General features: G+C 40.1%; 1 protein-coding gene across 1 annotated transcript in view; it reads left to right on the top strand.

Annotated features, from left to right (window-relative positions):
* The window catches only part of LOC142203909 (follistatin-related protein 4-like), a 578,064-nt gene that overhangs the window by 271,083 nt on the left and 287,989 nt on the right, over window positions 1-18,992 (top strand). The window contains exon 3 of the mRNA XM_075275010.1: window positions 11,557-11,805. Within this exon, the coding sequence (XP_075131111.1) occupies window positions 11,557-11,805 (249 nt within the window). The remainder of the gene's footprint in view (window positions 1-11,556; window positions 11,806-18,992) is intronic.

Below are 18,992 nucleotides of genomic sequence, written 5' to 3'. Positions count from 1 at the left end.
AGTGGGTGGTCCTAACCAGGGATTGACAGATACCTTTGTATGCACAGTCATCCAGGGAATAGGATGGCTCACTAGACTCCTGAGTACCAAAAAATCTAAAGTTTACAGAATAAAATATAAGTTATGCTGACTATTTTCCCTTAAATGTGTAGTATATATCAATCTGCCAAGCCGCTTCAGCTCTATGACATGTTGTGGTCAGTTCAGACACCATGTTCAATATGACAGGTTTTCTTTAAATCCAGAAATTTGGGAAATCAATCAAATATCTAAGAGACATATAAGATGTTATATGTGTAGTCAGAAAATGTGAAAGCCCACAACATGTTTTATCTTTCCTATGTTTAGAACATGGATGGACCACAGAATGGAGTCAAATTCTAAATCTTGTTAAATCTTCAATATTGTTCATTCAAGTGTCTTGCTTAGTTCAATCGAATGGTAAGAAATTATCTCAGCCTGGTGACTCATTTCTATTCACCCCGTATGGCGTTCTTGACACATTAGTTATTAAAATAATAATTAAAAATACCATAATTAATATCCCGACAAAGCTCCTTCCTGCCAGGTGAATGGGTGAAACACTTTCAAGATTAAAAAAGATTTTGAGGTTTTGACTTATGACTTCTAGATGCATGCTAAACATCAATAAGATATTGCTATAGTCCAAAGACATACTGGTAGGGAATGTAGATTGTGAGACCTATATGGGACAGAGATTGACTATATATGTAAAGCAGTGCAGAATAGGATGGCACTATACAAGTAAGCTGAATAAATAATACACAATAATACAATAATACAATGGGTTCCGTCAGAAGCCTTTGACACCAACTCATGTATTCAACAAAGATTGCCATTATTTTATTGTCCTGCTCTTATACACTTTCTACCAGTAAGTATTTGGACACCTGCGGTTCTAGCGGCACAAGCGGAAATTACAGCCTCAACCCTCCGGGGCATGCTTTCCTCAAGTCCTTGTATGATGGCTAGTGGTATCTTATTTCATTTGGCTTGGAGAAGACAGGTCAGTTCTTTCACCGATTTTGGTCAGTTGCTGCATCCCTTAGTTTAGCGATCCAAATCGTCCCAGAGGTGCTCAGTAGGGTTCAAGTCTGGGCTCTGGGCAGGCCAGTCCAGTCGGTTAACTTGATTGTCACTGTACCAAGCCATGGTAGACCTTGCTACATGTCAGCTGGCATTGTCATCCTGGAAGTAACATTGGCCAACCCATAGAACCGCCATAATGTAGGAAGTGCACCGTTATCTAAAACAGTGCAATAGGCGTCGGCGTTGAGTTTACCATGCACTGGGACCAAGGGTCCATACCAGGAGAAACACCCCCAGACCATAACTCCACCTCCACAGAACTTTACTGGGTGTCCAAATACTTATTGATAGACAGTGTAATAGAGCAGGTAACATTGCTAATATAAACCAAGCTGGCATTTAGGAAAGCGCAAATATAAATTTGTGAAATAAAAGACAAAGGTTTCCGAAAGATTGAAGGAAAGTGTTAAAATTTGTTAATCGTGTAACAGTCCCTATATTTCCTGTTACAGTATTTATTATCATATTCTTGATCACTATAATACAAGTAGAGACTAAAATATAGACATACAACAGAAAATTCAATGTTAACAAATCTTCACAGATTGGCATAGCTCTATTTTCCCGAAATAAAGGAAAGGAAAATAGATTGTAACAGTAATGGTCTGTTCACACAGCGGAAAGTGAAGTTCCTCTCCACTTTCGAACTCTTTCACTTGAATGTGGGGATAAATAATGTCTCGTACCATGGGTTGTGTGGCTGATCCGCCATGGAATCGACTGCATGATTGAAGAAGATGCTTATTTTTTCAGAATCCTTCTTTGGTCACCTGTTGAATTGAATGTGAGATAGTTTCAGGATGGAATTTAGCACTAATATTGAGGGAGGATTCAGCATCAAAATCAGTTCTAAATTCTCATATATGAACATACCCCGAGGATAAACTCAAGCTATATTGTAGGTGTAATCAGTTTTCATTAAATTTTTCATAGGAAAACAGGGTAAGTGCACAATACAGAATAAAGCAATGGTGCAAACATCATAACAATGCATGTGCTGGTGGACATACAAGTCCAAAACAGGCAAGGGAGGAGAACAACAGGGGTAAGAGAAAGAAGGAGGAGGGAAACAAAAAGACATCGAATGGGGAAATGAGAGGAAAGAGCAGTGGATGCCAGGGCAAGGGGAGAGGGGATCAGGGAGAGTCATAAGAATAGGTCAGATGACTCCCAAAACACTACCCATGGCAGCCAGAGGGTCTCAAACTTGGAGGAGGTAGGAAAATCCTTCACAACCAAGGCCTCCATCCTCCTAATGAGGAGGAACTCCTGGAGCCACTCCATCAAAGAGGGGGTCAAGCTATATTGTAGAATGACTAGGAAACTCTTATCCAAAAATTAGGTTTGAGTTAAAGGGGTTGTCCCATTTCAAGGATCCTATCTATATTGGTAGCTTTTGTAAATTGAAGACTTTTCCTAAATATATTGCTTTAGAAATGCTGCTTTGTTTGCCTGCTATGTGACCTTCTTCCTTCCATTGTTTACAATGCATTGACCTGGGAGATAAGACAAGTGACGTCACTTACTCAGTGTCGGCAGGACAATTATTCAGCTAATTGCAGTTTTTCTAATAAAGCCGAGTCTGTTATCTCTCTAAGTAAACACACAGATAACACTGAGCCTGTTCTGTGCAAGAATCTACATATCATCTGCTCTACTTAAGTGTTCTGTGTCCCCTTCAGAAGGTTGTGGGGATGGGTGAGAAATACAGGAAATGAGAAGCAGACACTGCCTGCAGACTGGCTGAAAAACTGAGATGGGAGAACCCCTTAAAGCCTCATTTACACCGCCAAATATACAGACGTAGCAAAGTTTATCATTACTAATAATGTGTACTGTACATTGTGGCATAGAGTGGAAGTATTGCATTAACGTAACGTCAAGATAATATCGTTATTACCGAAAATATGTTATGTTTGTGTTTAAACTTTAATCCACAAAAATTATAGAAAAACTGGTCAAAACAGATTTGGAGTTGTCTTATATAAGATTTCAATGAAGTAATTTGAGCAGACAAAAAAAGAGTAGTGTGTGTGGTACACATGCCATCTTTATCCTAAGTCAAATCTCAAAGTCACCAGAACACCTGTGATCTAGGCAGAAGGTGCCGCACGCTAAGTCTTCCCTTGAGTTATTTTATATTTCAGAAAGCCAAAGCAAATAGGCCTAAAATATGTTAATGGGTTTCCAAGCAGTGCAGACCAATGAGTCATACACATTTTTCCAATCCCGAGCCAGTAGCCCTGCTGTACCGAGCTTTGCTTTCCGCGTCTCTCTGCCCTGAGTGAAACCATTTTACACTTACTGCTTCCCTGCTGTAGATTTGGCGATCGTCCTGTGTAAGGTATTTCTCTTGCCAGATTCGTCCCTCATCCCTGTCTGTGAGATCGCTCTGCCTTGCACCTGTTTTGGCAGCGTCATTTATTTGGCTTAAGTCTGTTGATACAAGGTATTTAAGAGCCTCGATCTTCTACTTGGCAAGCTGATATTCACCTTAAAAAATATAACTTTGCTAGATTTTCCTCTATTCCCATACACATTAAATTTAAGGTTTATTACTAGAGATGAGCGAACAGTAAAATGTTCGAGATTCAATATTTGTTTTGAGTAGCCCCTCAATATTCGACTACTCGAATCGAATATCGAACCCTATTATACTCTATGGGGGGAAAATGCTCGTTTCTGGGGTAGGCAACATTCGATCAAATTATACTTACCAAGTCCACGAGTGAGGGTCGAGCTGGATCCTCCGAGAAGTCTTCTCCATGCAGCGTCCCCGCCAACAAGCGGACATGCGCAGTCGGCTCTGCCCAGGCCTGATGCCTGGCAGAGTGAATTCAGAGCCGGAAGATGCCGCAGGGAATCTGCACGGAGAAGACTTCTAAAGGTAGGAGAAGAACCAGCGTTGATTGGCCGACTGTATAGCATTCGGTCAATCAATGCTGGTTCTGCATCGAACTTTTCCATTCGAATAGCGAGTGGTACTCGATCGAGTACGAGTATTTCGAATACCGTAGTATTTGATCGAATACCTACTCAATCGAATACTACTCGCTCATCATTACGAATTATCGAATCATTTTTTGCAACGTGTCAAATACAAATGCTCTATGAAATTTATTAAGAAAGAAACTTTATGTTCCAGCTTCATACAATGTGAGAGGTCCTGTACTGGGATCGAAACCTACGCCGGATTGAAACTATTGTAGGCCCGGCCCATTGTTCTGGCCCTGCTCTGCCCACCTTTTTTGAAAAAATGGTCTTAAGGCGGGGTTCACATGGTGGGGTTTGGTCTGTAATTGGACGCAGATTTTTTGGTCTGGAATTTTTTGGTCTGATTTTGGTCTGGAATTTGACGCGGAATTTGACTGCACAGTGAACGCCGTAAAAATGAACCCGTTGAGAAAGTCACGCAAACTCAGTTTTTCTCTAATTCCCTCAATGGATATAACTTAATCCTCGCAGCTAATGTATTTTCATCAAATGAATCAAATTTATTTAATTTGTATAATTTGCTTAACATGTAAAGATCTCGGAGTCTAAACAGTTAACTCCGTCTTTGTCTGTCTTAGCTCTTATGGGTAAAGTGAGATGGGGAAAGGCTTCTTCTAGACATTTCTTCACTGGCTTACCCCATGGAAGAGAGAAGTAGAATACATGTCGGATACTTATTCCCCCAATATCTGAAATTTGGGGCTTTTTAGTGTCTCTTACATTTTTTTGTTTTTGACATCCTATGCCTATGACCACTCTTGACTCCAAGTAGGACATCAACGACATATTGTTTTTGGCGTTGGAATATAATAAAGTAATGGTGTTCTAAAATGAAAGAACCTACATGGTATTGCGTTAGGGGACTGTGAAGTGTAACATTACCTGCAATATCTATGGCTCTGTTCTTCATTCTAGCATAACGGATTGAGCAATGGAAATCATTCTTTCTCATTACTGTATAACTATCCTTTTAGAGCCCTGATGCAAAATGTAAAATTATGGAGCCATACATTACTTTGCCACATCTGTTTGGTTTGCAGCTCCTCGATGCAATATACTATAGAAATATGAAAGTATTTGTCCTTTTTTCTTCTCTGTTTCTACAGTATTTCATGGACTCTTTTAGCTTTAAAGGGGTTTTCCGGGCATTTTTTTTAAAAAAATGTCTATTGGTGCTATTAATGGGTTAATAAATGTACCTATATAGTTTTTAGTGAGTTTTGAGTGATTTCTGGGTGTCTCTGGGGCCCCTAGTGTCTCCTACTTTTGTTTACATGGTTCAGCTTCCTGCTATGTAACTTCCTAACCCCTCTCACCTCTCTTCCCCCTCTTTCCACACTCCTCTCTTCCCATGCACCCCCATTCCGGTTTCTCTATCCCTCCTATCCTAGCTATCCTATATGTCCTACCCTACCAACCCCCAACCCATATTAGATACTTATCCTCCATGGCTTCTTCCTGTGAGACAGCCTCTTCTCCTTCTGTACTGTGTGCTGGCTCCTGTTCCACCGTCACCTCTACTGCGGATGCGTAGACATGCAGGTGGGGTGATTTACTAGCAGTAGTGTGCGCACACTGCGAGAAGAAGAGCGTGCACCCTGCCAGTACAGGAGGAGGACCCTTTTCGACATAAGAAGCCAAGGATGGGTAAGTATGAGTGAAGTGGATGGGGAGAGCAGTGACGATCCATTTCTGGAAATGGGAAAAGGAGCGTAACGGATTATCAGAAAATGTCTCTGTGTGTCATATTATCCCAGATAACCTCTTTAAGGCTGGTGTCACACACAGTCATTTTGTACCACAGCCACAACCAATCCAATAGGAAGTATTCCATTTATATTCTCCATCCCTTTTGACTCTATTTCTAGCTTTGGCTCAAAAAAATGCAACAAGAGGTTGCAGTGTGTAACACAAACCTTATATTGTAAAACTCAGTCCATTTAAAAATAAGGAAAATTATCATTATAATTAGCAAAATACTCATTATAATGTTTTATGATCTCATATTTTATCCCTAAATGATCACATGGGATATGCATCCTTGTCCATGATCTTGCAATGTTTACCTTAACACAGACAATGTGCCACAGAGTTTGTCTTTTTCAATGGCCTATCGATGCCTTTGATTTTGTTCTGTGATAAGATATGAAGCTGCAGCAGTTTATCAGTGTCAAGTTAAACTTTGCTACAGTATATCTGAGTATGTCGCAGATTGTATAAATGTGCTTGTTCATATAGATTCAATTCTTAACCAAATCAGGACCAGTATAACAGATTCATTTTGTTAATGGAGTCCAGCAAACCTCGATGTCTGGGACGGGACACAAGAGACAGTGAGCCCTAAGCTGAAGCCCCCAACTGACCCTTCCTATTGCCAGGCCCTATCCTACGTAATAGGCGGCAACCACAAAGACAGTCCTTTCCTGTATAGGTGAGACACAAAATGCAGACAAGACGGACAACAACAAAGAGAGGTCAGCTAACCAAGGGTCAGTAACAGTCGAGCGATGCAGTGCCAAATCAGAGTCCAAAGAATAGTCAGTGAGGAAAGCCAAAGGTCAAGGATAAGAATGCAAAAAAAAAATAGGGACAGTAAGGAGCAAGTATGCACACGGCAGTAGCAGGCACTGGTGTGAATGAGAGTCAAGGCTAAATAGGGAGGAAGAACCCGCCCCTGGAGTTGACAGGAAGGCAGGCTTTCAATCACAGGGCAAGGCCAGATTAACCATTAGAGGAGCAGAGAAAACTGAAGGTGAAGGAGATGGGTGTGGTGGAAAATCAATTACCAAGGTGAAAGAATAGGGCAGTGTTCAGACAGTGCAGGAAGAAACCAACAGAATAAATCACAACCGAACACATCTCCTGCGCCGCAGCCTGCAGCCGGATGATGACGCCAAAGCCCGGATGGGAAAAGATGTTACAGTTTCTATTCAGGTTAGCAATAGCATCAGGGGCGTAACTTGAGGGGGTGCAGTCTCACCGGGGCACAGGAGCCTTAGGGGGCCCATAAGCACTGACATCAGTACTGAGATTGCAGCATCCATCTGTCCCATAAGCCAAGGAGACCCACAGATTACCCTAACCACACTAAGGGGGATTAAACTCCTTAGTCCCCGTAACCATCACTATCAAGAATTCGCTGTAGGGATGAGGAAGGGGGGCCCGGACAAAAGAATGAGAATGGTAACATCTAGCTTTTAATTTATTCATACATTTTCAAGATGAATAAGAGAAATAGCTTAATGTAGAGTTCGTAGAAATATTGTTACTTAAGGTGTATGAATACATGATCTGTCAGAAAAGCCGCCGGTTCCACTTTATAAAGCGTATTTCTAGAACTGGCATAAATTTAGCATTACATCATATCACATGTATGAAATATCATCTACATTCTAAGTTAGAATTTCTAACTCTATATCTCTCTTATCACTTGCTTTCTGTCCAGTTCAGTCATTTTCCTTTATAAGATAGCAATATATTTGGAATCCTTTCAGATATATCCGCCACATATGTTTCCAATTTGCGAAGCTTTGTTTATTAGTGTAAAGTATGACAGCAATTTACCATGAACCGTAAATACCGATATTAAATAAACGGCAACTCATAAGAGTCCAGATTGAGCGTGTTTCACTTTATTGATGAACAGATGTTTCAAGGATACCTGGATTTAGTGAAAAGAAAATCTTTCAAGTTATTTTTTGCAAAATAGAAAAACATAGATTGGTTATGCTACTGCTGTGTATTACAGTATATTTCCTAGATCTGCTCACATAATCCATGTCTTCTACAGAGACATTATTTATTATTACTGCTAATAATCATCACATTGTAGAATAAGGAATTGTTCAGACATCCGTAATTTGCAGGTGTGCTCTCGATATTTGCAGGTGGTGTGCAGTCCAGGGCTGGTTTGTTATTTATGTCTATTTTTTGTAATAATTTCATATACTTTACAATGTAGATCTGTTAAAAATGGACAGACAGTGATTGTTACAAGACAAAAGGAAGCAGTGGGCGCTAAACACACAACGCATTTTAGGAAAGCCATAGACTTTAGTGGAACTATGTGGTTCACAAAATGGATCAAAATAGGGTACAGATGTTTGCATGCTCCCATTCAACGAAATGGCCAATGTTGCGAAAAAAGGAGGCAGTGGGCGCGCTGGTCCAAATGTAAATCCTTTATTAACCCCTTAAGGACCAGGCCATTTTTTGGTTTCGCATTTTCGTTTTTCCCTCCTCACATTTCAAGAGCCATAACTTTTTCATTTTTCAGTTCACAGAGTCACATGATAGCTTATTGTTTGCGGGACAAATTGTACTTTGTAATGGCACCATTCAATATGCTGTGCAATGTACTGGGAAGCTGGAAAAAAATTCAGAATGAGGCGCAATTGGAGAAAAAATGCATTTGCGCCATTTTCTTATGGTTTAATTTTTACAGCATTCACTGTTTGGTACAAATGACATGTTACCTGTGTTCTACGTGTCAGTACAAACGCGGTGATACCAAATTTATATAGTATTTGAAATTTTTTGATACTTTTAAAAAAATGATAAACTTTGCAAAATAGAAAAAAAAATTTGTGTCATCATGTTCTAACACCTGTAACTTTTTCATATTTCCATGTATGGAGCTGGTTGTGGTGTCTTTTTATGCGGGACAAGATGAGGTTTCTATTGATACCATTTGGGGAAAGATCCGATGGTTTGATCACTTTTTATTCAATTTTTTATAGGAGGCAAAGTGTTGAAAAAAACGCTTTTTGGCTGTTTTTATTTTTTTTGCCGCTACGCCGTTCGCAATACGGGATAAATGTTTTAATATTCTAATAGTTCAGGCATTTTGGAGCGCAGGGATACCTAATATGTTTATGTTTAATGTTCTTTAATTACTTTTATAGCTGATCTAGGGAAAGGGGGGTGATTTGAACTTTTATATTTTTTTTATTTTTTTAATACTTTTAAAAACTTTTTTTTTTCTTCTGTTACATTTATGATCAGATCCCTTAGGTACCTTGAAACCTAGGGAGTCTGATCGCTCATACTATTCACTGCAATACTACAGTATTGCAGTGAATAGGAAAATCGCAGCACTTCTATTAGACGATGCCTCTGGCATCGTCTAATAGATCTCGTGCAGAGACAAGCCTGGAAGCCTTCAATAGGCTTCCGGCTGTCATAGCAACCGATCACCACCCTCTTGTGACGTTCAGGAGGGCGGCGATCGGCAAAACATGGCGGCGCCCATGCCGCCGGCGCCGTTTACACACTGCGGTCACGTTTGACCGCAGTGTGTAAAGGGTTAACAGCAGCGATCGGCTCGGGCACCGACCGCTGCTGTTATTGGCAGGTCCTGGCTGTATTATTCAGCGTGTGAGCTCGCTCCATACATCCCCATGCGACCCATGACGTACAGTTACGTCAAGGGTCGCTAAGGGGTTAAACACACAACACATTTTGGTAAAGCCATAGACTTTAGTGGAACTATGTGGTTCACAAAATGGATCAAAATAGGGTACAGAAGTTTGCAGGCTCCCTTTTAACGAAATGGCCAATGTTGCGAAAAAAGGAGGCATTGGGTGCGCTGGTCCAATTGTAATCCTTTATTAAAAACACGATGCGTTTTGGGAAAATAGGTCCCTTTCTCAAGTGTGTATTTAAATCCATGTAAATCCTTTATTATACACACAACGCGTTTTGGTAAAATATGTCCCTTTCTCAAGTGTGTATGTAAATTCTTTATTAAATACACACGCGTTTTGGGAAAATAGGTCCTTTTCTCAAGTGTGTACCCACTTGAGAAAGGGACCTATTTTACCAAAACGCGTTGTGTGTTTAATAAAGGATTTACATTTGGACCAGTGAGCCCACTGCCTCATTTTTTGTCTTCATTGGATGTTCCTGACACCCAACATGGAGGCTGGCTGCTGCCTACTGGGCCCATTTATCTGCAGCTAACCTTTATGCCATATGTCTACACAGTGGTTGTGAACTAACTGTCGCAACCACAAAAACTGAGTCCTCTACCTTTGTTTCTACAGTTTATCAATACTCCTATAGTATTAAGCTGTGTTTTTTTTTTTTTTTTTCTTTTCTCAGTATATTCAAAGAAATGGGTCAGGCATTGAAAATACAGCGTTTTGCAGTGCCACCTAAGTGAATAAGATTTCATTAATCTCATCAACACATTGCAGGGAAAAAAAAGAGCTGCCAAAAAGTTATATTTCCTCAATAATAGGGGAAGAAATGCAGAAAAAATTGCAGAAAAAATTTGGATTGTTGCTTTATTTTCCACATTTTTTTTTAGCTGTTTTTCGCTATATGCAGAATATTTTGTGTCTTATGCGGTCAAACATATTCTGCAGTGCTTTAAGATATTGTCACTACTTGACTGTCCTAAGTAAAGCTTACATCCAAATTCCCCGCTAGTATGTCTACGTATTTGAGGAAACCATTTGGAAGAAAAATTTAAATTGGCTTGGTTTAATCATTGAAGTTCAATATAGTGCAGGAAAAAACTAAATTTTAGAACATTGAATATATGCGTAAAAATATATGTATCACACAGAATTTGTTTTATTTCAATCGGAATCAAAAGGAAACCCATGTAACGCTATAGGCAGTTGCACGAGCCTGGGGCATACATTTTAAAGCGAGTTTCAATGGTTCCCATCAAACATAATGCCATAGACAATGTGAGCCTGGCCGAAGCAGTTTTAGATGGTTAACTGTTGACTTTATAAGAATTTAGGTGTCGATCTGTATTTCTATAGCATATACACAGTCCAGTCACATTAATGTGACCACCTATCAAAATCCAGACTAACCACCTTTCGCAGACTGGACCATTGCGAGATGTGCAGGAAGAGAGGGGATGTTGTGATGACGTTCATTGGGGTGTTGAACCATGCCAATTCCAGTGCTAAGTTACGCAGATGAGCATCAACGGTGCGAACAACCCGATCGAGGTGGTCCCACAGATTCTCGATTGGGTTCAAGTCTGGGGAATTTACTGGCCAAGGGAGTACGGTAAACTCATCCTGGTGCTCCTCCAACCACACACGTACACTGCGAGCTTTATGACACATCACATTGTCCTGCTGGTAGATGCCATCATCCTGAGGAAAAACAATTCACATGTAGGGGTGAACATGGTCCGCAAGGATAGATGCATTATAGTGTTGATCCATCGTGCCTTCCACAATGATGAGTGCGCCCAGATGGCTGATGACACGTGCCTTCTGTGATTGGTTATTTAACGTTGACGTCAAAAGTAGGCGATGGTCACATTAATGTGATTGGACTGTGTACTTCCAGATCGAAACTCTGGCAAAAATAGAACTTTGTAATATTTTAGGCAACAGTGTTAATTCGGTAACGCGACCCTGCAGTCATAACACTTTTTCTTTTAAGATATTTAGTGAATATTTTTTTTCTTTATTTCCTCAGTAAATGATAAAGAAGAGAAGGTTTCCTCCCCGTGTGAGATGAAGTACTGTGGGCAAGGAAGAAGATGCATTGTTAGTCTAGAGTCTCGACTTCCGGAGTGTGTGTGCGTGGAGAAATGTAAGCCTAGATACATGCCAGTTTGTGGATCTGATGGCAAGTTTTACGAAAACCATTGTGAACTTCACCGGGCTTCCTGCTTACATGGAAAGAAAATATACATTGTGCACAGTAAAGACTGTTTCTTCAAAGGTAAGATGGAAACCAACATACTCATGTTTAATAGACTTGTATTAACCAAATGTAATGTAAAAACGTACGAGCTATTTCCCAACATTGCCGTTCATACATCAGAGCTGTGAACCCTTAGAAATGGTTCCCCAGGATAAAGTCTGGATCATCATTATGCTTGAATAGATCTTACAGTAATGATCATAGTCCTATACGGAATGGGTAACCGAGAAGAAAACCCAAATCTTGGTAGATGCAGTCTACCGGGCAGAAAATTTACAATTTGCTGAAACATGAACTAAAGCCCTATGGGCATCTTCATGGAATAAGTGCTGTTCAACCACATCAGTGAAATGACCCAAACTGAATTCTTATCAACTGTCTATGATAAACCGCACAACAAACAGAAAATCACATTGCTCTCCAAGTGAAAATCCTTTATGGGAACTCTTCTTAGGCTAAGGAACTTTGCTTGAAAATGGAATATCTTTAGATTAGTATTATCATGACTGTATTAAATGTTGGGCGAAGTTATTCATCTAGAACTTAATTCAACCTGAAATTTCCAAGAGTTCAAGGTTCGTCAGCCATGAACCACTACTATACTCTGGGTGTGCCAGACCCTAGAGTACTATAAGTGGAGACCCAGTGGAGTTGAGGGGAAATAACATTCATACTCATTTTGTTTCACCTATACTGGGCATTTGATGGTCTCTTGGTGACCTCTTCAGGCCTCTCACAGTCTTCAGCTGAGATTACATACCTTGAGGTCAACACTGAGGCCAGTGATTGGACCCCAGCAGTGACATAGGGCATGGAGATGTCACAATGATGAGTATTTGCATTGTGATGTTAATGTATACCACATGACTGCTGATGCCCAATCAATGGCCTCAATGGTGACCCTGGGGAACGTGATGTTATCTGAAGGCCAAGAGAGGCCCTAAGAGGATGAAGGAATGCCACAGGATGTCCAGGAAAGGTGAGGCATGGTGAGATGCTTGTTTGTTATATCTCCTCACATACATTTATTATACTTTGAGATCTGAGGAGACCTCAGAGTATAATAATGACACTTTTGGTTCTATCCGAACAAGTTTGATATGAAACGAACAAGAGATCTATTTCTCAAAGCAAATCCCATAAGGTTCACCCATTTCTATTAAAAACATTTGGACTAATACTAAAAAGATACAACGTTTAAGAGGGTTCCTCACTTTAGACATGAATACCATATCCGCAGAATATCCCATACATGTTTGATCAATTGGTGTGCCAACTTTGATATTCACATATGAGGAGAATGATGGTCCCTACAAATTAAGGCAACCGGTGTCAGCCATAACCAATGAGAACTGACTGTAGCAATGCCCATGAATGTGCATTGCCCTGTTGATTGCCCAAAAGGGCAATTGTAGAGTTAGCTCACATATACCCTAATCTCTCCAATTAGTCACCTCCTAGTTGTCTTCGATGATTTTATGGCATTTGCTAGGGATAGAAAAATCTTCAAAACGTTGCAATTGTGCACAACATTTTTTTCTCTATTGTTGATCATTAAACTTTACAACACTAACTCCACGGGTTGAATAATAATTACGCTGCCTGAATAATTCCGACAAAGTTGATTTGGCAGTTAAGCAAAAACCTGCTTTGGATGTCACATCAAACCAAAATCCATGTTTGATGAGCCCAACCCACCCACAATGAGCTGAGATGAGTTCCAAAGCTTACCGCTATGTTCGTTCCAGGCATCCAGTATTGAAAGTCATTAGCTGATTTAATGAAGATTGATGTTGGAGGCTTTTTGGATACATTTGTTGTTCGCTGATACTTAAATATGATAAATAATATGGAACAAAAGATGCAGATGTTGAGTGGATTGTTATTCCAGGCACAGAATTCACTTCTTCTATTAATATTACAGGTATCTGATCCTTGTAATAGGTATCATATTGTCATTGCATGACTTGTTGGCCACTTAAAGTGTACGTCTAATTATAAAAAAGATTTCGGAAATTAATAGAGGCGCGGAATATAAAACTTGGCAACATATCTTATTATAGAATACTTCTTTCTCCACTTAAGACATTAATACCATATCTGCAGGTTCTTTATTCATCCTTACCTTCACCCCGATTCTCTCTAATAATATCCATATTCATATCCAGCCTCACATACAGATGTCTATGGAAAGGGGAGGGGGAGAAGGAGGCTGCTGCCAGCTAATAAGTAATGTATTCCCTCATTCTATACGGTGGTAGAGTAGAGTAGAGTAGAGTAGAGTAGAGTAGTAGTAGAGTAAAAAGAGCTATATTTACAAGTCTTGCAGAGTTCAGCAGCTAAGTGTGTCTTTTCCAACAGTCTCTTCCCCCTTCCCTATCCATAGACTTGTCTTCTAGAGATGAGCGAGTAGTACTCCATCAAGTAGGTATTTGATTGAATACTACGGTATTCGAAATACTCGTACTCGATCAAATACTACTCGCTATTCGAATGGAAAAATTCGATGCAGAAGCAGCGTTGATTGGCTGAATTCTATACAGTCGGCCAATCAACGCTAGTTCTTCTCCTAACTTTAGAAGACTTCTCCGCGCAGCGTCCCCGAGGCGTCGTCCGGCTCTGAATTCACTCTGCCAGGCATCGGTCCTGGGCAGAGCCGACTGCGCATGCCCGCGCTACAAGAAAATGATCGCGTTGACTGTAAGCGGCCATTTTCTTGTAGTGCGGACATGCGCAGTTGGCTCTGCCCAGGCCCGGTGCCTGGCAGAGTAAATTCAGAGCCGGAAGACGCCGTGGGGATGCTGCACGGAGAAGACTTCTCAGAGGATCCAGCCCGACCCTCAGTCGTGGACTTGGTAAGTTCTATTTGATTGAATGTTGCCTACCCCTGATACAAGCATTTTTCCCCCATAGAGTATAATAGGATACGATATTCGATTCGAGTAGTCGAATATTGCGGGGCTACTCGAAACGAATATCGAATATCGAACATTTTACTGTTCGCTCATCTCTATTGTCTTCTAAAAGACTGATAAACATCACATTTTTCTTTAATAAGATCTATTACAAAGTGTCTTATATACTCTTATACTATTCCTTTATGAAAGGTTATCTTATAAAGAGTGTTGAGCAAATAGTATTCATCAAATACCTCGCTCCCATAGGAATGCATGTAAGAGGCCGAACACCAAGGGGTTAAACACAATGAATATTTGACGGCCGCTTACATGCATCCCTATGGGAGCGAGGTATTCGACAAATACTATTTGCTCAACAGTACTTATAATCTAATAAATAAATGGAGATGGGTGAACCACTTTATCGACTGAAATATCCGAAATTGATCAGTTTTTAGTGAAATCGAACAATTGGTGATTCATAAAATTGGGGATTGGTAAATTATTATAATCTGGGGTCTCTTCAGACCCCATAGTATAATAAGCGGAGGTTTAAAAAAAAAAAATGATGCTCACCTTCCTTTACCTCTTCTCGGCCTCCTTGTTTTCTCCAAGGCTCTCTTGGTGAGCAGGGTCATTGCTAAGGCCTGTGATTGGGCCACAGCAGTCACATGAGCAAGCTGAGCCCCGTAACTTCATCAAGGAGACCCAAATAGAGCACCAGACATTGGGAGGTGAGGGAAGGTGAGTGGGTGGAGACTCTCTTTGGGTGGAGACCCCAGGGAAGGTGTAAACCTATCATAGGAGCTGTTGACTCTTCTAACAACCCCAAAATATAACATTTCTCTTCCAGTTCTTTCCACACTTGTTCAACCTGAAACGAGTCAGGTATCCGATCCAACCCAAAACAAAACTAATCTTGGAGGTTTACCCATCTCTACAAATTAAGAAAAGAAATGCATAAATTTAACATTATGACCATATTTTTTTATTGACTGTATGTATATTCTGTTATTCTGTTTCTAACCTATATATACACATTCTGTTTTTAACATATATATATATATATATATATATATATATATATATATATATATATAAAATTTATACAATATAGTGACTAGATCATACTTTTTATAGATGATATTGGCAAATATTCACCCTTCTTCCATATCATACTTATAGGGATCTAAGAAATTTGGAATCGGGATAGAGATGTTTCCTAAAGTTTTTGTTATCATCCAGAGTGAAACTTATATTTCTATTTGCTAAGACTTGTGTACTGTATTTAGTTTTTATTCTTATTCAGGTTTTTACACTGGACTTCTAGATTTGTAGGATTTCTTCTCTTTAGTTGTAATAGAATTTTACATCTCAAGAAATTATACCTGTTAGGGCGGGTTCACATCTGTACCCGATCTCCCCTTTAGCCGATCTGGCGGCTTTCCGTCTTCTGGCCCTAGAAACTGGACAGGACAGGACAGAAACAAAGTCAGACATGCAGGGCTTTGTTTCCGGTTAAAAGAAACGGTTTTCCCGGGGACAGGCAGAAACGCACATGGGCGGTCACTTTGCAAGCCCATTCAAGTGAATGGGTTTGAAAACTGACCATCGGGTGTCCGTCCCCTGTCCAGTTTCTTAGGGCAGAAGATGGAAAGCCACCGGATTGGCTAACCAGGCGCAGATGTGAACCACGGGGTCTATATATAAATTAGGAACAGTACATGACAGCTAGACAGCATATTAGAACTCGAATCCCCTTCTTGCTTTGTCACTCGTAGACTCTAAGACTAGTGTACAGAATAGTAATATGTCATGGTACAATAAGAAAGTGTTTCTACAATTCTTTGCACACCTTTTAGATCTGTGCAGAAAAAGAGTAGTGGTGACGGACTTCAAGAAATGCTTGACATAGCAAAACCATAGTAATTGCTGACTTTGGTGAACGTAGCAAACTGCAAGCTTAACTATTGATAGGTAACTAAAATCTGGATTCTGGGAGAATTAGGAGCTTTAGAAAAGTGTTGGCATCAATAGAGTCTTGTCAAACAAATTTTCTTCCTCGGGAGATTTTAGAGAGCGGTGCCCTTTGGTTCCTTTCTAAAACTCTGTTCTTGTTTCTTGGCATCTCAGCTGAAGAATTGCTGACTTGGCATCTGAAATCACTTTCAAATATATTTCAGAATCAAGCCGTAATTGAGCAAAAACCTATTTTGAAGCCACCCCAAAAATATATATTACGGAATGTAAATTAGGGAAATAAAATGTGTAATGGTTCCAAAAATTTAAGTGGAATGTAAAGACTTGTGATGATGCTAAATGTTATCTAGGAGAAATTAGTTATTAAAAATGAAGATGGACCTTGAGATCTTGTAAGGGCCCCTTCACACGGCGTAAGCGCTCGGCTCATTCCGAGCCATACACGCGAGCGCTTCTAAACACTTCCCATTCACTTCAATGGGAGCGCTCGTAAAGCCGGGATTACGCGCGCTCCCATTGAAGTGAATGGGAAGTGTTTAGAAGCGCTCGCGTGTACAGCTCGGAATGAGACGAGCACTTACACCGTGTGAAGGGGCCCTTAAAGCGGTAAATTACTCCGTTCTTGGTCATTTCCTAAAAACTTCTGTATGGAGTCAGTTGTCAACAGGCTGATGTTTGGATAAAAGGTGCAGGGTCAGATGGAAATCACAATGCCGGAACATGTCTTGAAACTTGAGACCAAGACCTGGAAGGGAAAAAAAAATAACATACAAGCAAAATAAAGATTTGTCTTGTGGTTAAAGAGTAATTGTCAATTTTATTTTTTATTTTTTGTAAATGGATAGTATAGGTAAATGGAAGAAACTGTTTTTAATTATATCTTATCAAAGAAAAGTTTTTCAGTCTGCCTGCATGTGTGCCTAGTAGAGATGAGTGAGTAGTAGGGCCCCTTCACACGGCGTAAGTGCTTGGCTCATTCCGAGCCGTGCACGTGAGCACTTCTAAACATTCCCATTCACTTCAATGGGAGCGCTGGTAAAGCCAGGTATACGCGCACTCCCATTGAAGTGAATGGGAAGTGTTTAGAAGCACTCATGTGTACGGCTCGGAATGAGCCGTGCGCTTACGCTCTGTGAAGGGGCCCGTAGTCGATCGAATACCCGCCCGCCATAGGTATTCGTGTTATTGGGTGAACACCAAGGGGTTAAGAGCATCGAATATTCGATGTGTTTAACCCGTTGGTGTTCTCCCGATAACACGAATACCTATGGCGGGCGGGTATTTGATCGAATACTACTCGCTCATATCTAGTGCCTAGATGTCATCTCAGTGGTCTACTCAGTCTTATAATGATCCATAGGCTGGTTGATATTCTGTATGCTGCCACATGTTTAGGGGATGAATGCTAGGGTCTCAGGGCCCACTGGGGGATTCACATGTCTCTAAGCTTGCCGATACCCAATGGAATTGCAACAAATGTATGAACCAGCGTAAGACATTTGGGTAGATTAGTTGTAAAAAAGCACTCTAGAAAAAAAAATCATAAAAGTGACTTCAAAAAATACCATCACAATGTATTTACTATACCTGGCGTCCATGGCAAAGATCAATGCCCATGCCATATCCGAATACATATACGTACTATATGAATAAACCTCATTATACAGGTACAGGACTTAACATGAAAGAAACTTGTACACCTTGTAACTGATATGATTCTGTAAAATGGTTTTGTGCATAGGACTTTATGGTCAATGTTTTTACTTGGATTTTACTTTGTATTTTTGATGTTTCAAAAAAATTTCGTTAAACCGTCTTCCTAGTAAATTTGGCACCGAAACAGAGATTTGAGCTGACACTACTGTGAAACTAATGGTAACTGGATTGTCTTTGATGTTTTTTTTCTACTCTTTTGATTCATTCCATTAAAAACAGGGGGTTTCTAAAAGAGGACGAGTCATTTGAACGGGTTTAGGAACATGAAGGTGTTAAATCTATCTGATGTGTGGGGAACATGGCTTCCAAATAGACAATCATCCAGTTAATAGGATTCTCTAAGCATGAGCATCTGTTTTAATGATATATTTACTCACTCACGCATTTCATCATTGTAAAATATGCAATATTCTGTCAGTTCCCATGCCAGCCCATTGATTAATATGTTGCTTGTGTTTCTGTGTACTGCTTTTTCTAACCTTGTGTGTGTTAGGCAGTTTTGTATTCATCTTATGTCGCGAATTGCTATAGAAAATGAGTTCTAGTTTCAGGAATCAGCAGCCATGCAATAGCTGTATCATACCTAATGATACAATGTCATACTTGAATAGG

This window comes from Leptodactylus fuscus, chromosome 5 (assembly GCF_031893055.1).
Source record: "Leptodactylus fuscus isolate aLepFus1 chromosome 5, aLepFus1.hap2, whole genome shotgun sequence".
NCBI classification, from domain to species: domain Eukaryota; kingdom Metazoa; phylum Chordata; class Amphibia; order Anura; family Leptodactylidae; genus Leptodactylus; species Leptodactylus fuscus.
The sequence above is the reverse complement of the archived record's forward strand: the minus strand, read 5'-3'. Positions and strand labels throughout refer to the sequence as shown.